This window comes from Mytilus galloprovincialis, chromosome 8 (genome assembly GCF_965363235.1).
Source record: "Mytilus galloprovincialis chromosome 8, xbMytGall1.hap1.1, whole genome shotgun sequence".
Taxonomy (NCBI): Eukaryota; Metazoa; Mollusca; class Bivalvia; order Mytilida; family Mytilidae; genus Mytilus; species Mytilus galloprovincialis.
The window spans coordinates 50,523,510-50,548,250 of NC_134845.1; the positions used below are offsets into that span (position 1 = coordinate 50,523,510).

General features: G+C 37.3%; 1 protein-coding gene across 1 annotated transcript in view; it reads left to right on the forward strand.

Annotated features, from left to right (window-relative positions):
- LOC143042146 (uncharacterized) overlaps window positions 1-24,741 on the forward strand; it is a 34,284-nt gene that overhangs the window by 3,069 nt on the left and 6,474 nt on the right. The window contains exons 2-7 of the mRNA XM_076214401.1: window positions 562-614; window positions 3,058-3,089; window positions 21,739-21,753; window positions 22,383-22,433; window positions 23,858-23,920; window positions 24,549-24,611. Of these exons, the coding sequence (XP_076070516.1) occupies window positions 562-614; window positions 3,058-3,089; window positions 21,739-21,753; window positions 22,383-22,433; window positions 23,858-23,920; window positions 24,549-24,611 (277 nt within the window). The remainder of the gene's footprint in view (window positions 1-561; window positions 615-3,057; window positions 3,090-21,738; window positions 21,754-22,382; window positions 22,434-23,857; window positions 23,921-24,548; window positions 24,612-24,741) is intronic.

Sequence of the window (24,741 nt, forward strand, 5' to 3'; positions counted from 1 at the left end):
ACATGAGTTATGCGACCAAAATGAGCCATAAATAATAGCCAAGTAGGTACTTAGGGAGCTACCATTTGATTTTTATGGGGGGGCTAGGATGAAAAATTTTGTCCTGCATTTTTTTTTAGTTGTAATCTCTGTCCTGCCTTTTTATTTTTCACTCTATTCGGTCCTGCCTTTTTTTTTTTTAGTTTATCCTGACTTTTTTTTTTTAGTTTATCCTGACTTTTTTTTACCTAAATTGTCATCCTGACTTTTTTTTTTTTGCAAGTGTCTCATCCTGCCTTTTTTTTTAACTCAAAATTCCTGTCCTGCCTATTTTTTTCAAATTTCATCCTAGCCCCCCCATAAAAATCTAATGGTAGCTCCCTTATAGTAATCTACTGTGGTCTCTAATTTTGAAACTTCTAATTTTATGCAAAGTGCACTGCACTCACAACAACACTCCAATGCCTATTTGATAATGAAATTATAATACATGATGTACTTTTACATGTATAAGTAATACATTTGAATACTTTAAATTTGAAACAAATTAAAATGTAACTGTAATATTTTTACTTATTTTAGATAATAAGAATTGCTGTTGTTTATGTAGATTTTGTAAGTGGATCTGTGGATGGGTATGTAAATCAAATAACAAGTTATTATACAATAATACACAAATGTATAAATTATCAGTTAAAAAAAGTGTTGTTATAATATTAAAACAGAAAAAAAAGTATCACCAACGTACTAATGAACAGCAAATGAGGGTGTAATCTTGTTCTTATTATGCCTGAGAATTTACAAAAATTGCAAAATAGACATTATAGAGGTTACCAATGGTCATTTAACTAAACAAGTCAACTGAGAAATATTGTTACATGTACCACATTGCAAGCTCTGCTTTAATTATTTTTCTATCCTTTGGTTTAAAAAAGATTTATTTATTGTGAATTTAGTTGATAATAAAACCGTTAAATATAAAGTATGAATATGTGATAAAAACTCGAATTCAAATGAAATAGATGTTAGCAAGTATATGCCTTCAACTATCAGGGGAAAACATATAATGGATAAAGAAAGCACCGACATGAAAATTATGAGACAATTCATATGAGAAATTTGACAGCCTAATTTATAACCAAAAAAAATATGAAAATAAATTTAACCAACGACATTCACTGATATACGTACTTCTGACTTGAGACAGACACAAAAAGAATATGATAAGGTTAAACATTTTCAAAGGCACCAACCAACCATCCCCAAAAATGGGACAGTTATGTCACAGTTCAACATAAGAACTATCTATAAAAATATGTTAATTCATCAGATCGATACAAAGAAGAAAAACACATACTTGTGTTTAAAAGTTTGTTTTATACAGAAGCAGAGCAAATTTCCCCTGATTCTATTTCAAACTAAAGCAAGTTTAAATTACATTATTTAGTCTATTAAACTACTAAAATTTATTGTATCTCAGTTTCAAGTGCGATTTTTCGATCGAATTTCAAGTAACACTATTTATTTTTTTAATTGCATTTATGTCGTAATTTTGAATTCTTGGAAATGGCTTACAGATATATTTTTGAAAGAATTTTGCAAAGGTTGACTTATAGGAATTCGTAAAAGTTCTGACTTAAAAGCTAACTTATATGTGACGTAAAGGTGTCTTTATCTTTCAGATTCAAATTAATTCATTTTAAAAAATTGAGCTTTTACATCTGAAGATGTCTTTTGATACAAGATTTAAAACTTTCAAACATCTATAAAAATCGTAATACAGTGAAACCTGTTTTAAAAGACCACGTAGGAAGAAAAAAAGTGGTCTCATAAGATAGGTGGTCTTATATAGGTTCTAACTATATTAAATATACTGCAAAGTTGTCTAAAATTGTGGTATTATAATACAGGTTTTGCTTAATACATATGGTCTCTAAAGGCAGGTTTGACTGTACATGTATCGGACTGTTTTACTTATAGCGCTGAGCAATATTTTAAGCAAAATAGAATAATGATGCAAAGTTGTTGATAAAATATTTTAAGTGTAATGTTTAAAATTGAGAATGGAACTGGGGGATGTGTCAAATATAAAAAAAAGAAGATGTGGTATGATTGCCAATGAGACAACTATCCACAAAAGACCAAAATGACACAGACATTAACAACTATAGCTCACCGTATGGCCTTCAACAATGAGCAAAGCCCATACCGCATAGTGAGCTATAAAAGGCCCCGATTAGACAATGTAAAACAATTCAAACGAGAAAACTAACGGCCTTATTTATGTAAAAAAATGAACGAAAAACAAATATGTAACACATAAACAAACGACAACCACTGAATTACAGGCTCCTGACTTGGGACAGGCACATACATAAATAATGTGGCGGGGTTAAACATGTTAGCGGGCTCCCAACCCTCCCCCTAACCTGGGACAGTGGTATAACAGTACAACACAAGAACGAACTATAAAAATCAGTTGAAAAAGGCTTAACTCATCAGATGGACACAATAACCCGACCAAAGAGCAGTAAATAGCCCAAGGTCATACACTAATGGGTCTTCAACACGGCGAGAAAATCCCGCACCCAAAGTCGGGCTTCAGCCCTAGTCTCGTTGACATTAAGATTTCAACCATTGGATTTTAACCCTGCGATTTAGTTAAAACCCGAGAGATATTGACCATTCTGCCAAGTAACATAAACATTCGTATTGTGAAGCCCTACCTGAAACATATTCAACGAAAATTAGCCATTGCTATTCAAGAAAAATCTAGATTTTGAACCATTATCCACCATAATTGTGAGGTCCTGAACGAGGTAATTTCATTTCCGACGACAAATTACTAATTTATGTATAAAGAATGTTGCCAAATTCAACGCTCAAAGTGATACACATAATAAAGAAAACTAATTTTCATTTGAGACATTATCACAGGAAATTGAATATTTTTTTAATCTTAATTAATTTATCAGAGGTAAAGGTAATGCTTTATGCTTTATCTTTTATATCTCTGTGCCATTTTTTATCACTATTACATGTAACAGTTGTGTTGTTTACTTTGTTTATTTATTTCAGATCAAGTATATTTGTTGCTGTGTATGGTGTTGGTAAGTTGAGATATGATATCGAAGAAAAAGAAACAAACTAAAAAAAACAATTTGATGAAAAATGGGAAAATCATCAAAATTTGATACTTTCATTGGTCCATAGCAAATGATTTAGTGCACTACCATATGATTTTTTCTTCACCAAATATTTTTTTATAGTCATACATAGTATAAACCCAAAAAATCAGGTAAAGAAAAAAAGTTTGATTCTAGAAATGTTTCAATTGGCTCCTCAGAGGTGTACATCCTTAACATGCTTTGTGGCACCGTGAAAGTCCACAATTCCTCTAAAGTCCACAACACCGCTAAAGTCCACAACAAATTTCCACTAAAGTCCACAACGCCGCTAAAGTCCACAAACTTTCCGCTAAAGTCCACAAAATTACCTCCGCTAAAGTCCACAAGAAAACGCCGTTAAAGTCCACAATAACAAGTTCCGCTAAAGTCCACAAAAAAGCACCGTTTAAGTCCACACCAATTTTTTTATTGTTAAAAACATATTCGTTATTTTTATCCCGTTAGTACAATACAAAGCATTGGCCTTTCTTCTCGGTAGTTTTTTTTTATCAGTTTGATACATGAAAAAAGTACAGTATCGGTATATGATTTTGTTCTATCAATTTTGATCTTGATGGCCAATTTGGACATCATTTCTAAAAAGTTTGTAAATTCGTTATTTATTATTACTGCATTCAACTAGTAATTTTTTTCTCTTATTCTTTGCATATAATCACTTTTTGACATAATTAATGTACAAAGCAAATGTGCATCCTAATCAATAACATTTGAACGGCATGCAACAATCTTGATTATATCATTAAACAAAAAAATACTAAGTTTATGAACTCCCAAAGGTCTCCTGTCGCAAAACTTTGAACCAACGTTTAACGTTATTAATTTCTGTTATGATTTTCAGAACGGAAAAATGAAGCCAGTATGATAAATTGCAAATAAAAAAGAAAATATTCTATGCTTTAAGTTATATTTTTATCGATTAGTATCAGATATCGATGCGTTGAATGGGTTTCTACCAAAATGTCACAACAAAACCTGATTTGATCGATATAGGAAGATGTGGTATGAGTCACAGTGCCAATAAGACAACACTCTATCCAAGTTAAAATTTATAAAAGACCATTATAGGTCAAGGTACGGCCTTCAACACGGAACCTTGGCTCACACGGAACAGCCAGCTATAAAAGTCCCCAACAATTACAAGTGTAAAACCATTCAAAAGGAAAAACCAATGCCCATAAATGGGGCTTAAGAAAATATACATACACTAGTTGTTTATCTTGGTAAAGTTTTTTAATCACATGTAAAATTACTTACAAGATTAATTTCTATAAACTCACAAAACGCTAAATCTGTTCTACAGTATTAAACCAGTAAAATTGTATTGAAAAGAACAGAAACATTCTTTGATATTATATAATTCGTAAAAGTTTCAGCTTAAAACTTCATACTAGAATTCCATTTAGCCTTTTCAAAATACTAAAAAAAGTATCTTTAAAAAAGAATAAAGAAACGAAATTAACTATGAAAGCGATACCGTGAACTTTGATGTGACGTACATTTTATCAATCAATATGACTATAGTATAGGATAGTTCAACAATTGTTGGTGTTCGGGTTCAATGCAAGATGAACGTTCCTATCGCCTTTATTCTATATCCACATCCTGTCTTTATCCTATTTCCACACCCTCCAATGCTCATAGACACTTATTTTTATTAGTTCTGGATTTCTCAACACACAAATACGTCGGCAAGTTTTTTTTTATTCGGTCATACTTTTCTTCGGTTAGTTTTGTTTTTCATTTTTGGTGTAAATCAAATTTTTTGGATAAGATATAAACTTTGTGTTATATCATCAGAAAGTGAGAATTAACGCTTCAAAATAGATAAATTACCAAATAAACAAAAAAAACTATGAGAGGTCTGCTTCTATTGGTACTAATTTTGATTAAAATTCTACATGAAATAGTTCCTAATATTTGTTATGAAAAATACCCGTAGATTTCATGATATATGTATAACAACTAATTATAGGTGACAAATACTTCTGACCATTTTACTTTACTGGCTTATCGGTTTTTGAAGTATAACGTTCCTAAATGTTCTAAAAACTTATCTTCCAAAATATACATGTATGTACTTCCATAACTTCAATTGCAATTTGAGCATTTGAACTTAATTTCATACTAAAAAATGTAGCGTCACTTTTTAGCTCACCTGGCCCGAAGGGCCAAGTGAGCTTTTCTCATCACTTTGCGTTCGGCGTCGTCCGGCGTCGTCGTCGTCATCGTTAACTTTTACAAAAATCTTCCCCTCTGAAATTACTTAAACAAAGTGTCACTAAACTTATCCACAATCATCATAAGAGTATAATAGTTTAAAAAATGTGTCCGATGACCCTGCCCGCGAACGTAGATGGCATACATGGCTAAAAATAGTACATAGGGTAAAATCAATTTTTGGTTTATATCTCTGAAACTGAAGCATTTAGAGAAAATCTGACGGTGGCAAAAATGTTCATCAGATTTAGATATATCTGCCCTGAAATGTTCAGACAACCAGTTGTTGGGTTGCTGCCCCTAAGTTCTTTGCTATTATCTTAGATATTATTATATAGTATCTAATGATATCTTATACTATAAATTTTGATTTTAACCTTATTTTAAATGATTTCCAAAGGATCAGTAAATGCAGGTGAGCGACACAGGCTCTTTAGAGACTCTAGTTTATTTGGTTAAAGTTTTTATTTCATTTTCTGACTCTTGATAAATTTGACAAATGCACATGTATGATCGATCTCATACTAAACCATACGAGTATACTCATACGGTACGAGTATACGTTCAGGTATACTTATATGGTCCACATTGTACGCGTAAGGGTTCAAATCAGATATACTCTTATTGTCTGGAACATATATATGTTACAGTGAATTTGTATAATCAGTGATTATGTAGAATCACTGGCCAGTTTAGGGATTATATATAATCACTAAAATTTTCAGGGATTATGTAGAATCACTAGAAATAACGACAGGGATTATACATAATAACTGAAATGAAGAAATAGTTTTATTTATGAAGAAAATGAATAAAAGTCAAATTATTTATGCTATGAAATCATATTGAAACAGCAATACACTATATAAACTTAAATTGTAGACTGCTAAGAACAAAATATCAAAATGATAATTTGTTCTTTTTCAAAATGTTAAGCACAGTATATTAAAATGTTAAACATAATATATTAAAATAATACGCTTCACATCTGTTTTTACCACATTGACAATATCCAAATTTTAGAAAACATTTTTCTGCACATATCAGATCAGATTTTATGACCCGCCTGAGAATAAAGTGTTCAGTAAAAACATCTGTAAAAAAGAGAAATTAGCAACCTCGAACTGGTTCGATTAAGATATGTTTTTTTTACCAGGCAATATCCTTTATCAGACTTTTGTTAAACAATTACCATTATGTTTTTTTTTAATTCCCTTTCCTTTTTTGCTATGAGAATATAACACCAAATGCTCTAAAACTTTGTTCTAATTGTCAAGCCTTAGCTTTTCTATACATTACATGTGTAAGATTTCTCTGTTTGGATTTCTTGTTCATTTGAACCAGAAACATGTCTCTGTTTGAACTAAAACGAAAAAAAATATCTTCCATAATCTTCTTCACCATTTGTTTTACATGTACCACAAATAGCATGCTCTGTGGATTTAAGAATAGAACATGGATATCCATTTGAAGCTTGCTTTTAATAAAAAAAAAAAACACTACATGTAAAGTTATCGCTATAAAGGGAATCTTGATATTGTTAATTTTGAAGACTTAAACTTTATCTCGAAACCCTGTGCTGGTTATATCTTTAAAACCATCCTCTGTGTTCAAAAGCAAAATTATTTCATCTGGCAAGGAATATAAAAGTAAAAAATGAGAATTTGTTTATATATTTTCATTTTTTTTATCAAACAAAGGATCCTTAAATTATTCATAATCCCTGATATTATATTAGGGAATTTGTAGAATAATTATTAAAATGTTCAGTGATTATGTAAAATCCCGTCATTTTTAGGGATTATATATAATTACTAATGATTTTAGTGATTCTACATATTCCCTGAAAAATCAGGGATTCTACATAATCCCTGATTATACAAATTCACTGTAACATATATACATGTAGCATTGTTGAAAAAAAAAACTCATCATGGATAATACACAATACAGAACCACATCCGCGTATAATTTATTCAATTCATCTTTCATTCTGAAACAAATTCATTTTCCTTTTTGAAAACAAAACAAACAGTTGTTTATAATGTCTGTGTCATTTTGGTCTCTTGTGGAAAGTTGTCTCATTGGCAATCATACCATATCTTCTTTTTTATATGCAAACCAAAGAGTGATGGAAATCTGCTGAGCACCACAAAATGCATGAATGTGTGGTATTCTTTATCATTATTTTGATTTCAAAAAAGAACGTGATGGATCCAAGTCTATTTTTGAGATTTACGGACCGTTTTGGCTGCTGTGGAACCTAACAGACACTGAATGGAAATCTTACTTATGTTTTATAGATATTGTAAAGGAAATTTAAATATCAAATATAAGCTCCAAATTATGTCTCCAGCATATACATAAAGAGAACGACCAGGCAGAAGCTAGCGAACAATAGCTAGCGAACAATAAGCCAGCGAACAATAAGGCGATATATCGAGAAACCAAAAAAATGAATAAGACAGCAACGGCCGTTAAATCAAAAAATGTTTAAAAAGGCAGAAAATCAGTCCAAATATTGCAATTTAAACTCAAGCTTGAAATGGTTTTTATCCCATCCATTGATAAAACTAGTCACATCTCTTTTAAGGCTAATATTCAGTACCATAGTAAATCTGCATCTATCAACGGATTCTTTGTAGGTGTAGGGCCACCAATGTACCAAATCAATTTAGAACGTATGTAAAAGTAGTCCTACCCTGTAAATTATCGCACCTGTGATGTCATTGTTTAATTAAACTAACATACACATTTGAAGAAATGGGGGTTGCCCTATTCCAGGGCTCCTAGAGAAAAATAATGAGGGGTGTCACGGGGTATGACTATATAGGTCTTGTAGAGGAGAAACAGGCGCTTCTTTTGCGCAAGGTATCGAAGGGCGCTATGTTCAAAAATCTGAAACTAGAGCCCAAAATTTGAAAAAAAATGGTCCAAAATAGGGGGGTCGACCTATTCCACGGATCCTAGAGAAAAATAATGAGGGGTGTCACGGGGTATGACTATATAGGTCTTGTAGAGGAGAAACAGGCGCTTCTTTTGCGCAAGGTATCGAAGGGCGCTATGTTCAAAAATCTGAAACTAGAGCCCAAAATTTGAAAAAAAATGGTCCAAAATAGGGGGGTCGACCTATTCCACGGATCCTAGAGAAAAATAATGAGGGGTGTCACGGGGTATGACTATATAGGTCTTGTAGAGGAGAAACAGGCGCTTCTTTTGCGCAAGGTATCGAAGGGCGCTATGTTCAAAAATCTGAAACTAGAGCCCAAAATTTGAAAAAAAATGGTCCAAAATAGGGGGGTGGACCTATTCCACGGATCCTAGAGAAAAATAATGAGGGGTGTCACGGGGTATGACTATATAGGTCTTGTAGAGGAGAAACAGGCGCTTCTTTTGCGCAAGGTATCGAAGGGCGCTATGTTCAAAAATCTGAAACTAGAGCCCAAAATTTGAAAAAAAATGGTCCAAAATAGGGGGGTCGACCTATTCCACGGCTCCTAGAGAAAAATAATGAGGGGTGTCACGGGGTATGACTATATAGGTCTTGTAGAGGAGAAACAGGCGCTTCTTTTGCGCAAGGTATCGAAGGGCGCTATGTTCAAAAATCTGAAACTAGAGCCCAAAATTTGAAAAAAAATGGTCCAAAATAGGGGGGTCGACCTATTCCACGGATCCTAGAGAAAAATAATGAGGGGTGTCACGGGGTATGACTATATAGGTCTTGTAGAGGAGAAACAGGCGCTTCTTTTGCGCAAGGTATCGAAGGGCGCTATGTTCAAAAATCTGAAACTAGAGCCCAAAGTTTGAAAAAAAATGGTCCAAAATAGGGGGGTCGACCTATTCCACGTCTCCTAGAGAAAAATAATGAGGGGTGTCACGGGGTATGACTATATAGGTCTTGTAGAGGAGAAACAGGCGCTTCTTTTGCGCAAGGTATCGAAGGGCGCTATGTTCAAAAATCTGAAACTAGAGCCCAAAATTTGAAAAAAAATGGTCCAAAATAGGGGGGTCGACCTATTCCACGGATCCTAGAGAAAAATAATGAGGGGTGTCACGGGGTATGACTATATAGGTCTTGTAGAGGAGAAACAGGCGCTTCTTTTGCGCAAGGTATCGAAGGGCGCTATGTTCAAAAATCTGAAACTAGAGCCCAAAATTTGAAAAAAAATGGTCCAAAATAGGGGGGTCGACCTATTCCACGGATCCTAGAGAAAAATAATGAGGGGTGTCACGGGGTATGACTATATAGGTCTTGTAGAGGAGAAACAGGCGCTTCTTTTGCGCAAGGTATCGAAGGGCGCTATGTTCAAAAATCTGAAACTAGAGCCCAAAATTTGAAAAAAAATGGTCCAAAATAGGGGGGTCGACCTATTCCACGGATCCTAGAGAAAAATAATGAGGGGTGTCACGGGGTATGACTATATAGGTCTTGTAGAGGAGAAACAGGCGCTTCTTTTGCGCAAGGTATCGAAGGGCGCTATGTTCAAAAATCTGAAACTAGAGCCCAAAATTTGAAAAAAAATGGTCCAAAATAGGGGGGTCGACCTATTCCACGGCTCCTAGAGAAAAATAATGAGGGGTGTCACGGGGTATGACTATATAGGTCTTGTAGAGGAGAAACAGGCGCTTCTTTTGCGCAAGGTATCGAAGGGCGCTATGTTCAAAAATCTGAAACTAGAGCCCAAAATTTGAAAAAAAATGGTCCAAAATAGGGGGTCGACCTATTCCACGGATCCTAGAGAAAAATAATGAGGGGTGTCACGGGGTATGACTATATAGGTCTTGTAGAGGAGAAACAGGCGCTTCTTTTGCGCAAGGTATCGAAGGGCGCTATGTTCAAAAATCTGAAACTAGAGCCCAAAGTTTGAAAAAAAATGGTCCAAAATAGGGGGGTCGACCTATTCCACGTCTCCTAGAGAAAAATAATGAGGGGTGTCACGGGGTATGACTATATAGGTCTTGTAGAGGAGAAACAGGCGCTTCTTTTGCGCAAGGTATCGAAGGGCGCTATGTTCAAAAATCTGAAACTAGAGCCCAAAATTTGAAAAAAATGGTCCAAAATAGGGGGGTCGACCTATTCCACGGCTCCTAGAGAAAAATAATGAGGGGTGTCACGGGGTATGACTATATAGGTCTTGTAGAGGAGAAACAGGCGCTTCTTTTGCGCAAGGTATCGAAGGGCGCTATGTTCAAAAATCTGAAACTAGAGCCCAAAATTTGAAAAAAAATGGTCCAAAATAGGGGGGTCGACCTATTCCACGGATCCTAGAGAAAAATAATGAGGGGTGTCACGGGGTATGACTATATAGGTCTTGTAGAGGAGAAACAGGCGCTTCTTTTGCGCAAGGTATCGAAGGGCGCTATGTTCAAAAATCTGAAACTAGAGCCCAAAATTTGAAAAAAATGGTCCAAAATAGGGGGGTCGACCTATTCCACGGCTCCTAGAGAAAAATAATGAGGGGTGTCACGGGGTATGACTATATAGGTCTTGTAGAGGAGAAACAGGCGCTTCTTTTGCGCAAGGTATCGAAGGGCGCTATGTTCAAAAATCTGAAACTAGAGCCCAAAATTTGAAAAAAAATGGTCCAAAATAGGGGGGTCGACCTATTCCACGGCTCCTAGAGAAAAATAATGAGGGGTGTCACGGGGTATGACTATATAGGTCTTGTAGAGGAGAAACAGGCGCTTCTTTTGCGCAAGGTATCGAAGGGCGCTATGTTCAAAAATCTGAAACTAGAGCCCAAAATTTGAAAAAAAATGGTCCAAAATAGGGGGGTCGACCTATTCCACGGATCCTAGAGAAAAATAATGAGGGGTGTCACGGGGTATGACTATATAGGTCTTGTAGAGGAGAAACAGGCGCTTCTTTTGCGCAAGGTATCGAAGGGCGCTATGTTCAAAAATCTGAAACTAGAGCCCAAAATTTGAAAAAAAATGGTCCAAAATAGGGGGGTCGACCTATTCCACGGCTCCTAGAGAAAAATAATGAGGGGTGTCACGGGGTATGACTATATAGGTCTTGTAGAGGAGAAACAGGCGCTTCTTTTGCGCAAGGTATCGAAGGGCGCTATGTTCAAAAATCTGAAACTAGAGCCCAAAATTTGAAAAAAAATGGTCCAAAATAGGGGGGTCGACCTATTCCACGGATCCTAGAGAAAAATAATGAGGGGTGTCACGGGGTATGACTATATAGGTCTTGTAGAGGAGAAACAGGCGCTTCTTTTGCGCAAGGTATCGAAGGGCGCTATGTTCAAAAATCTGAAACTAGAGCCCAAAGTTTGAAAAAAAATGGTCCAAAATAGGGGGGTCGACCTATTCCACGTCTCCTAGAGAAAAATAATGAGGGGTGTCACGGGGTATGACTATATAGGTCTTGTAGAGGAGAAACAGGCGCTTCTTTTGCGCAAGGTATCGAAGGGCGCTATGTTCAAAAATCTGAAACTAGAGCCCAAAATTTGAAAAAAATGGTCCAAAATAGGGGGGTCGACCTATTCCACGGCTCCTAGAGAAAAATAATGAGGGGTGTCACGGGGTATGACTATATAGGTCTTGTAGAGGAGAAACAGGCGCTTCTTTTGCGCAAGGTATCGAAGGGCGCTATGTTCAAAAATCTGAAACTAGAGCCCAAAATTTGAAAAAAAATGGTCCAAAATAGGGGGGTCGACCTATTCCACTTTGCGCAAAAGAAGCGCCTGTTTCTCCTCTACAAGACCTATATAGTCATACTCCGTGACACCCCTCATTATTTTTCTCTAGGATCCGTGGAATAGGTCGACCCCCCTATTTTGGACCATTTTTTTTCAAATTTTGGGCTCTAGTTTCAGATTTTTGAACATAGCGCCCTTCGATACCTTGCGCAAAAGAAGCGCCTGTTTCTCCTCTACAAGACCTATATAGTCATACCCCGTGACACCCCTCATTATTTTTCTCTAGGAGCCGTGGAATAGGTCGACCCCCCTATTTTGGACCATTTTTTTTCAAATTTTGGGCTCCAGTTTCAGATTTTTGAACATAGCGCCCTTCGATACTTTGCGCAAAAGAAGCGCCTGTTTCTCCTCTACAAGACCTATATAGTCATACTCCGTGACACCCCTCATTATTTTTCTCTAGGATCCGTGGAATAGGTCGACCCCCCTATTTTGGACCTTTTTTTTCAAATTTTGGGCTCTAGTTTCAGATTTTTGAACATAGCGCCCTTCGATACCTTGCGCAAAAGAAGCGCCTGTTTCTCCTCTACAAGACCTATATAGTCATACCCCGTGACACCCCTCATTATTTTTCTCTAGGATCCGTGGAATAGGTCGACCCCCCTATTTTGGACCATTTTTTTTTCAAATTTTGGGCTCTAGTTTCAGATTTTTGAACATAGCGCCCTTCGATACCTTGCGCAAAAGAAGCGCCTGTTTCTCCTCTACAAGACCTATATAGTCATACCCCGTGACACCCCTCATTATTTTTCTCTAGGAGCCGTGGAATAGGTCGACCCCCCTATTTTGGACCATTTTTTTTCAAATTTTGGGCTCCAGTTTCAGATTTTTGAACATAGCGCCCTTCGATACTTTGCGCAAAAGAAGCGCCTGTTTCTCCTCTACAAGACCTATATAGTCATACTCCGTGACACCCCTCATTATTTTTCTCTAGGATCCGTGGAATAGGTCGACCCCCCTATTTTGGACCATTTTTTTTCAAATTTTGGGCTCTAGTTTCAGATTTTTGAACATAGCGCCCTTCGATACCTTGCGCAAAAGAAGCGCCTATTTCTCCTCTACAAGACCTATATAGTCATACTCCGTGACACCCCTCATTATTTTTCTCTAGGATCCGTGGAATAGGTCGACCCCCCTATTTTGGACCATTTTTTGTCAAATTTTGGGCTCCAGTTTCAGATTTTTGAACATAGCGCCCTTCGATACTTTGCGCAAAAGAAGCGCCTGTTTCTCCTCTACAAGACCTATATAGTCATACTCCGTGACACCCCTCATTATTTTTCTCTAGGATCCGTGGAATAGGTCGACCCCCCTATTTTGGACCATTTTTTTTCAAATTTTGGGCTCTAGTTTCAGATTTTTGAACATAGCGCCCTTCGATACCTTGCGCAAAAGAAGCGCCTGTTTCTCCTCTACAAGACCTATATAGTCATACCCCGTGACACCCCTCATTATTTTTCTCTAGGAGCCGTGGAATAGGTCGACCCCCCTATTTTGGACCATTTTTTTTCAAATTTTGGGCTCCAGTTTCAGATTTTTGAACATAGCGCCCTTCGATACTTTGCGCAAAAGAAGCGCCTGTTTCTCCTCTACAAGACCTATATAGTCATACTCCGTGACACCCCTCATTATTTTTCTCTAGGATCCGTGGAATAGGTCGACCCCCCTATTTTGGACCTTTTTTTTCAAATTTTGGGCTCTAGTTTCAGATTTTTGAACATAGCGCCCTTCGATACCTTGCGCAAAAGAAGCGCCTGTTTCTCCTCTACAAGACCTATATAGTCATACCCCGTGACACCCCTCATTATTTTTCTCTAGGATCCGTGGAATAGGTCGACCCCCCTATTTTGGACCATTTTTTTTCAAATTTTGGGCTCTAGTTTCAGATTTTTGAACATAGCGCCCTTCGATACCTTGCGCAAAAGAAGCGCCTGTTTCTCCTCTACAAGACCTATATAGTCATACTCCGTGACACCCCTCATTATTTTTCTCTAGGAGCCGTGGAATAGGTCGACCCCCCTATTTTGGACCATTTTTTGTCAAATTTTGGGCTCCAGTTTCAGATTTTTGAACATAGCGCCCTTCGATACTTTGCGCAAAAGAAGCGCCTGTTTCTCCTCTACAAGACCTATATAGTCATACTCCGTGACACCCCTCATTATTTTTCTCTAGGATCCGTGGAATAGGTCGACCCCCCTATTTTGGACCATTTTTTTTCAAATTTTGGGCTCTAGTTTCAGATTTTTGAACATAGCGCCCTTCGATACCTTGCGCAAAAGAAGCGCCTGTTTCTCCTCTACAAGACCTATATAGTCATACCCCGTGACACCCCTCATTATTTTTCTCTAGGAGCCGTGGAATAGGTCGACCCCCCTATTTTGGACCATTTTTTTTCAAATTTTGGGCTCCAGTTTCAGATTTTTGAACATAGCGCCCTTCGATACTTTGCGCAAAAGAAGCGCCTGTTTCTCCTCTACAAGACCTATATAGTCATACTCCGTGACACCCCTCATTATTTTTCTCTAGGATCCGTGGAATAGGTCGACCCCCCTATTTTGGACCTTTTTTTTCAAATTTTGGGCTCTAGTTTCAGATTTTTGAACATAGCGCCCTTCGATACCTTGCGCAAAAGAAGCGCCTGTTTCTCCTCTACAAGACCTATATAGTCATACTCCGTGACACCCCTCATTATTTTTCTCTAGGAGCCGTGGAATAGGTCGACCCCCCTATTTTGGACCATTTTTTGTCAAATTTTGGGCTCCAGTTTCAGATTTTTGAACATAGCGCCCTTCGATACTTTGCGCAAAAGAAGCGCCTGTTTCTCCTCTACAAGACCTATATAGTCATACTCCGTGACACCCCTCATTATTTTTCTCTAGGATCCGTGGAATAGGTCGACCCCCCTATTTTGGACCATTTTTTTTCAAATTTTGGGCTCTAGTTTCAGATTTTTGAACATAGCGCCCTTCGATACCTTGCGCAAAAGAAGCGCCTGTTTCTCCTCTACAAGACCTATATAGTCATACTCCGTGACACCCCTCATTATTTTTCTCTAGGAGCCGTGGAATAGGTCGACCCCCCTATTTTGGACCATTTTTTGTCAAATTTTGGGCTCCAGTTTCAGATTTTTGAACATAGCGCCCTTCGATACTTTGCGCAAAAGAAGCGCCTGTTTCTCCTCTACAAGACCTATATAGTCATACTCCGTGACACCCCTCATTATTTTTCTCTAGGATCCGTGGAATAGGTCGACCCCCCTATTTTGGACCATTTTTTTTCAAATTTTGGGCTCTAGTTTCAGATTTTTGAACATAGCGCCCTTCGATACCTTGCGCAAAAGAAGCGCCTGTTTCTCCTCTACAAGACCTATATAGTCATACCCCGTGACACCCCTCATTATTTTTCTCTAGGAGCCGTGGAATAGGTCGACCCCCCTATTTTGGACCATTTTTTTTCAAATTTTGGGCTCCAGTTTCAGATTTTTGAACATAGCGCCCTTCGATACTTTGCGCAAAAGAAGCGCCTGTTTCTCCTCTACAAGACCTATATAGTCATACTCCGTGACACCCCTCATTATTTTTCTCTAGGATCCGTGGAATAGGTCGACCCCCCTATTTTGGACCTTTTTTTTCAAATTTTGGGCTCTAGTTTCAGATTTTTGAACATAGCGCCCTTCGATACCTTGCGCAAAAGAAGCGCCTGTTTCTCCTCTACAAGACCTATATAGTCATACCCCGTGACACCCCTCATTATTTTTCTCTAGGATCCGTGGAATAGGTCGACCCCCCTATTTTGGACCATTTTTTTTCAAATTTTGGGCTCTAGTTTCAGATTTTTGAACATAGCCCCCTTCGATACCTTGCGCAAAAGAAGCGCCTGTTTCTCCTCTACAAGACCTATATAGTCATACTCCGTGACACCCCTCATTATTTTTCTCTAGGAGCCGTGGAATAGGTCGACCCCCCTATTTTGGACCATTTTTTGTCAAATTTTGGGCTCCAGTTTCAGATTTTTGAACATAGCGCCCTTCGATACTTTGCGCAAAAGAAGCGCCTGTTTCTCCTCTACAAGACCTATATAGTCATACTCCGTGACACCCCTCATTATTTTTCTCTAGGATCCGTGGAATAGGTCGACCCCCCTATTTTGGACCATTTTTTTTCAAATTTTGGGCTCTAGTTTCAGATTTTTGAACATAGCGCCCTTCGATACCTTGCGCAAAAGAAGCGCCTGTTTCTCCTCTACAAGACCTATATAGTCATACCCCGTGACACCCCTCATTATTTTTCTCTAGGAGCCGTGGAATAGGTCGACCCCCCTATTTTGGACCATTTTTTTTCAAATTTTGGGCTCCAGTTTCAGATTTTTGAACATAGCGCCCTTCGATACTTTGCGCAAAAGAAGCGCCTGTTTCTCCTCTACAAGACCTATATAGTCATACTCCGTGACACCCCTCATTATTTTTCTCTAGGATCCGTGGAATAGGTCGACCCCCCTATTTTGGACCTTTTTTTTCAAATTTTGGGCTCTAGTTTCAGATTTTTGAACATAGCGCCCTTCGATACCTTGCGCAAAAGAAGCGCCTGTTTCTCCTCTACAAGACCTATATAGTCATACCCCGTGACACCCCTCATTATTTTTCTCTAGGATCCGTGGAATAGGTCGACCCCCCTATTTTGGACCATTTTTTTTCAAATTTTGGGCTCTAGTTTCAGATTTTTGAACATAGCGCCCTTCGATACCTTGCGCAAAAGAAGCGCCTGTTTCTCCTCTACAAGACCTATATAGTCATACTCCGTGACACCCCTCATTATTTTTCTCTAGGAGCCGTGGAATAGGTCGACCCCCCTATTTTGGACCATTTTTTGTCAAATTTTGGGCTCCAGTTTCAGATTTTTGAACATAGCGCCCTTCGATACTTTGCGCAAAAGAAGCGCCTGTTTCTCCTCTACAAGACCTATATAGTCATACTCCGTGACACCCCTCATTATTTTTCTCTAGGATCCGTGGAATAGGTCGACCCCCCTATTTTGGACCATTTTTTTTCAAATTTTGGGCTCTAGTTTCAGATTTTTGAACATAGCGCCCTTCGATACCTTGCGCAAAAGAAGCGCCTGTTTCTCCTCTACAAGACCTATATAGTCATACCCCGTGACACCCCTCATTATTTTTCTCTAGGAGCCGTGGAATAGGTCGACCCCCCTATTTTGGACCATTTTTTTTCAAATTTTGGGCTCCAGTTTCAGATTTTTGAACATAGCGCCCTTCGATACTTTGCGCAAAAGAAGCGCCTGTTTCTCCTCTACAAGACCTATATAGTCATACTCCGTGACACCCCTCATTATTTTTCTCTAGGATCCGTGGAATAGGTCGACCCCCCTATTTTGGACCTTTTTTTTCAAATTTTGGGCTCTAGTTTCAGATTTTTGAACATAGCGCCCTTCGATACCTTGCGCAAAAGAAGCGCCTGTTTCTCCTCTACAAGACCTATATAGTCATACCCCGTGACACCCCTCATTATTTTTCTCTAGGATCCGTGGAATAGGTCGACCCCCCTATTTTGGACCATTTTTTTTCAAATTTTGGGCTCTAGTTTCAGATTTTTGAACATAGCGCCCTTCGATACCTTGCGCAAAAGAAGCGCCTGTTTCTCCTCTACAAGACCTATATAGTCATACTCCGTGACACCCCTCATTATTTTTCTCTAGGAGCCGTGGAATAGGTCGACCCCCCTATTTTGGACCATTTTTTGTCAAATTTTGGGCTCCAGTTTCAGATTTTTGAACATAGCGCCCTTCGATACTTTGCGCAAAAGAAGCGCCTGTTTCTCCTCTACAAGACCTATATAGTCATACTCCGTGACACCCCTCATTATTTTTCTCTAGGATCCGTGGAATAGGTCGACCCCCCTATTTTGGACCATTTTTTTTCAAATTTTGGGCTCTAGTTTCAGATTTTTGAACATAGCGCCCTTCGATACCTTGCGCAAAAGAAGCGCCTGTTTCTCCTCTACAAGACCTATATAGTCATACCCCGTGACACCCCTCATTATTTTTCTCTAGGAGCCGTGGAATAGGTCGACCCCCCTATTTTGGACCATTTTTTTTCAAATTTTGGGCTCCAGTTTCAGATTTTTGAACATAGCGCCCTTCGATACTTTGCGCAAAAGAAGCGCCTGTTTCTCCTCTACAAGACCTATATAGTCATACTCCGTGACACCCCTCATTATTTTTCTCTAGGATCCGTGGAATAGGTCGACCCCCCTATTTTGGACCATTTTTTTTTCAAATTTTGGGCTCTAGTTTCAGATTTTTGAACATAGCGCCCTTCGATACCTTGCGCAAAAGAAGCGCCTGTTTCTCCTCTACAAGACCTATATAGTCATACCCCGTGACACCCCTCATTATTTTTCTCTAGGATCCGTGGAATAGGTCGACCCCCCTATTTTGGACCATTTTTTTTCAAATTTTGGGCTCTAGTTTCAGATTTTTGAACATAGCGCCCTTCGATACCTTGCGCAAAAGAAGCGCCTGTTTCTCCTCTACAAGACCTATATAGTCATACTCCGTGACACCCCTCATTATTTTTCTCTAGGAGCCGTGGAATAGGTCGACCCCCCTATTTTGGACCATTTTTTGTCAAATTTTGGGCTCCAGTTTCAGATTTTTGAACATAGCGCCCTTCGATACTTTGCGCAAAAGAAGCGCCTGTTTCTCCTCTACAAGACCTATATAGTCATACTCCGTGACACCCCTCATTATTTTTCTCTAGGATCCGTGGAATAGGTCGACCCCCCTATTTTGGACCATTTTTTTTCAAATTTTGGGCTCTAGTTTCAGATTTTTGAACATAGCGCCCTTCGATACCTTGCGCAAAAGAAGCGCCTGTTTCTCCTCTACAAGACCTATATAGTCATACCCCGTGACACCCCTCATTATTTTTCTCTAGGAGCCGTGGAATAGGTCGACCCCCCTATTTTGGACCATTTTTTTTCAAATTTTGGGCTCCAGTTTCAGATTTTTGAACATAGCGCCCTTCGATACTTTGCGCAAAAGAAGCGCCTGTTTCTCCTCTACAAGACCTATATAGTCATACTCCGTGACACCCCTCATTATTTTTCTCTAGGATCCGTGGAATAGGTCGACCCCCCTATTTTGGACCTTTTTTTTCAAATTTTGGGCTCTAGTTTCAGATTTTTGAACATAGCGCCCTTCGATACCTTGCGCAAAAGAAGCGCCTGTTTCTCCTCTACAAGACCTATATAGTCATACCCCGTGACACCCCTCATTATTTTTCTCTAGGATCCGTGGAATAGGTCGACCCCCCTATTTTGGACCATTTTTTTTCAAATTTTGGGCTCTAGTTTCAGATTTTTGAACATAGCGCCCTTCGATACCTTGCGCAAAAGAAGCGCCTGTTTCTCCTCTACAAGACCTATATAGTCATACTCCGTGACACCCCTCATTATTTTTCTCTAGGAGCCGTGGAATAGGTCGACCCCCCTATTTTGGACCATTTTTTGTCAAATTTTGGGCTCCAGTTTCAGATTTTTGAACATAGCGCCCTTCGATACTTTGCGCAAAAGAAGCGCCTGTTTCTCCTCTACAAGACCTATATAGTCATACTCCGTGACACCCCTCATTATTTTTCTCTAGGATCCGTGGAATAGGTCGACCCCCCTATTTTGGACCATTTTTTTTCAAATTTTGGGCTCTAGTTTCAGATTTTTGAACATAGCGCCCTTCGATACCTTGCGCAAAAGAAGCGCCTGTTTCTCCTCTACAAGACCTATATAGTCATACCCCGTGACACCCCTCATTATTTTTCTCTAGGAGCCGTGGAATAGGTCGACCCCCCTATTTTGGACCATTTTTTTTCAAATTTTGGGCTCCAGTTTCAGATTTTTGAACATAGCGCCCTTCGATACTTTGCGCAAAAGAAGCGCCTGTTTCTCCTCTACAAGACCTATATAGTCATACTCCGTGACACCCCTCATTATTTTTCTCTAGGATCCGTGGAATAGGTCGACCCCCCTATTTTGGACCATTTTTTTTTCAAATTTTGGGCTCTAGTTTCAGATTTTTGAACATAGCGCCCTTCGATACCTTGCGCAAAAGAAGCGCCTGTTTCTCCTCTACAAGACCTATATAGTCATACCCCGTGACACCCCTCATTATTTTTCTCTAGGAGCCCTGGAATAGGGCAACCCCCATTTCTTCAAATGTGTATGTTAGTGTAATTAAACAATGACATCACAGGTGCGATAATTTACAGGGTAGGACTACTTTTACATACGTTCTAAATTGATTTGGTACATTGGTGGCCCTACACCTACAAAGAATCCGTTGATAGATGCAGATTTACTATGGTACTGAATATTAGCCTTAAAAGAGATGTGACTAGTTTTATCAATGGATGGGATAAAAACCATTTCAAGCTCGAGTTTAAATTGCAATATTTGGACTGATTTTCTGCCTTTTTAAACATTTTTTGATTTAACGGCCGTTGCTGTCTTATTCATTTTTTTGGTTTCTCGATATATCGCCTTATTGTTCGCTGGCGTATTGTTCGCTAGCTATTGTTCGCTAGCTTCTGCCTGGTAAGAGAACGCTATGTTGGAGTTTCTTGTGGATGAACAAATATTTACTAAAAAAATAAAAAGTGTATGATAGTTAGATAACTTTTCAGAAATGTTGTCTGTTTGATTGATAGAAAATCGCATAAAAATCGATAAAGCAAATACTATAATTTTTTCATTCATCAAAAATATAATTTATGCTGACAAGAAATACTTTCTAAGAACAAAAGTCCGTGCTTTTAATTAGATCTATAATATCGGGTGTAAAAAACAGAAAATTGTCTTTTGATAATGAAAAAAAAATGTTTGGAATTTAACGGTGCTTTTTGTGGACTTTAGCGGAACTTGTTGTTGTGGACTTTAACGGTGTTTTCTTGTGGACTTTAGCGGAGGTCATTTTGTGGACTTTAGCGGAAATTTTGTGGACTTTAGCGGAAAATTGTTGTGGACTTTAACGGTGTTGTGGACTTTAGAGGAATTGTGGACTTTAACGGTGCCACAATGCTTAACTTGGTAAAAATATACTTAGATTTGGTATAGGCTTGTCAGTAATCAAATGGTTTAGCATCCGTATTATTTAATATATTTAAATAGCTGGTTGTTTTATATCCGACTATAAGGTCCAATAAAATTACAGAACAATGCCTCAAATACTCAAACTGTTTTTTTGAATTCAGCTAGATTATTAATGTCTCTCCGACATCTACATAGTATTTTTACCCGCCTGTAATGGTAGGGGTATACTGATTTCCGGTCTGTGTGACTGTCCGTTTGTCTGTTTTCTCGTATAAGGTCATTTAGAAGGAGGGAATGTAATATATATTTTTAAAACCTTAGTGATATTTGTACTTTGCCATACGGCTGTTGTCTTCTCTTTGGTCGGGTTGTTGTCTCTTTGTCATGTTCCCTATTTCAATCCTCAAATTTGATATATTAAAAAGCCGGAGAACTAAAATGCATAATGTACCCTATTGCAACATTGGAAAAAGTGTAATTTACGGAATTTTGTTAGTATTTTCCGCTGATTCTGTATTTGATTCTTGTATTTACTTGTATTTCCTTTTTTTAGGGTAGTTCCTGAAAGGTATGTGTTACATTTGTTTTAAGAACATATTCACTATTTACAACAACACACACACACACGCCCATACACACTTAGTTCATGACAAGTTCCTAACCAACAACAATAAATCCATCATTTAAAATTGTTTGATCGTTGTCAAAAAACATAGTGCCAAGCTGTTGGTTAAATATCTTATGTAGTTTTTGAATTAGCCGTTTATTAAGATAGACTATAAGCAATCAGTCATTTTATTTTTAACTAATGTTTTTTTTTTATGTTAGATATGGATATACATATACACATTTTGTTCCTTTGAAAATTAAAATAATTATTGAGTTTGATAGATGGAAATATACATTTTGTTCATATAAGTATTAAAATATTACTTTTAGTAAAAATGACTTAACCCCGCAAGTCTGTTTTAAGTCAAAATCGTGTATTGCTGAAAAAAGGTGTGAAGGCTGCTGTTAAAGTTGGAAGTCCTCAAAACCAGACAAAATGCAAGCATTAGCTTATGTCTGAAGGGAAAGCAACTTTCATACATGTACTAGGTACATGAATTGCCGTAGAATATTGTAGGTCACACCTGGTTTTATCGATTATTTTAAAACGTCATTACAACAATGTGCATGATTATTTTGTTTTTGCAGTGGTTATGAACAACTTGAAGGCAAAGACGGAAAGAGAAGATATCCAGCAAGGTAATTTTCAAATGAAATATGAAAGTTGTTGTTTTAAATCAATGTGTATGTCATCATAAAGACAAATTAATTGTGTATCCCCATGTTTACAAGGATAAGGCACCTTTGTTCTCTAATTGTCTGATATCAGAGGGAGAGCTTTTGTGTACGCGTAATTTTAGTAAGTTCCTTTTTGTCATGTTAGACGTGTTATATACTCATCGCGATAGACTAGAACAGTGTTTCTACAAAGTTTCGCTGGTTATTAAAATCATGACATAACGTATCATTATGATCTACATGTAGAAATTATCTGTAATCGGACTGTTTTTGCATTTTGTACTAACTAAAGGTTAGAGAAATACGAAAATCAAACAGTTTGTCCTCCAAATTGTTGCAACGGGAAATAACTCAAGGTCAAATAACTTTATGAAAAATTCAGCAGATTAACGCTGCAATATCGATAAAACCCTTGATACATTTTCAAACTTAGGAATAATAAAGTTTTCAAATAATTACACCTTCGTGCATATGTTATATTCATTAACACCAGGTTAAAATGTATGTACATGTTTGTACACGTGTATATTTATACTATAAATTACTTAAAACCTTTACTAAATTATTTCATAGATCTATATAAAGATTTGGTTTGAATTTGAAGTTTGGCTGTACCTGTAGAAAACTTATTTCAAGCGGGATAGCACATCCTCATTTTTACGGAAATGTTCTTAACCGTGCCCGGAAATTTAGAAAAGATCCTTGTAAGCTTATCGCTCCTTTTATTTAAAGACTCTTTAAATAAACGTATTCTAAAAGGTTACCAATTCAACACTGTAATAAGATCATTGAATATTGTTTTTATTGGTATAAGTATTGATCTTTTACTAGTAAATTAAAAGCAAACTAAATATTACTAGACACGTATATACATGTACATATACACATTCATGGATCTACAATCTGTCGATACCTGTAACTGGCATTGCACAAGATCATGTTTTTCTCTGACTGTTTATGACGTCTTTACACTAAATTCAGTGTATGTTGGATGTGTACGGATTGATAGTTTAGTCTTAGATGCATGATTTTTTTATTAGTTGTTAGTGGCTTTGAACTGGCTGTCATATAACTGCGAGTACTCTCAGATCTGTTTATAGTGTCTGTCCCAAGTCAGGAGCCTGTAATTCAGTGGTTGTCGTTTGTTTATGTGTTACATATTTGTTTTTCTTTCATTTTTTATTTAAATAAGGCCGTTAGTTTTCTCGTTTGAATTGTTTTACATTGTCATACAGGGGCCTATTATAGCTGACTATACGGTGACCAATAGTTGTTAATGTCTGTGTCATTTTGGTCTCTTGTGGACAGTTGTCTCATTGGCAATCATACCACATCTTCTTTTTTTATATTATACACATATTATCTATTTAATTTTAATTTTTCAGTAAAGCGGAATGCAGGAAGGAAATTGATAAACTGAATGGAGAGGTTGAACTTCTTACGTGGCGGTAAATAAATCTTGTTAACGTAAATAAATGTTTTGGGGGCTATTGTATTTAATCAATCATGATAAGGAATATGCACTCTAGACATGAATTCTTTTTTGGAGAAATCACTAGAACATGTAGAACTTCAAAAAGAGTGTTATTAAAACTCAAATTATTTTAAGTGTTGGTGTTACATGTTACATTGTACACTTTTAAATTTATTTCCATAAGTCTTTTTAAATGTATTTCGTTTTATTATTCAACTTATTGTATTTTATATAGATTATAATTGATTATTCTGGTAAATGTAAAGTTTAGCCCTTCTTGTACATGTACATGTACGTGTCCCAAACATTATATTAAATGTATTTCAATTGTACATTAAAGGCATGGGTCATCTGTCCCAACACTAAACAACCAGAGAGTACTGCTAATTGATTGCATGATTTGATGAACATGTTTAAAACCAAAACCACGGATTACACTTGTGGAGAAGCGGAGAATTGTCACGAAAAAAACTATTATAAAAAGTCCAAAGAAAATGATAAATAAGTTATTAATGATATCAACAACAAAATAAGAAATGTAAACAAGTATCAATACACACAATGTATTTCTTTTAAAGATTATTTTTTTTTATCTGTTTTAGCCTCCTTGTCAAGGACAACGAAAATAAAGACCTAAGACAAGAAAAGGATGTTGCACTTTCAAGGTACGACCGTTTGTTTTGTCCATTTAGGTCACTGTCATTTTATATTAATTTGTAATCTTAAAATTCATGTCAACTTACTAGAATAGTTTGTGGTAGAATCATTTAAAATATGTGTGAATAAATAAAGGGA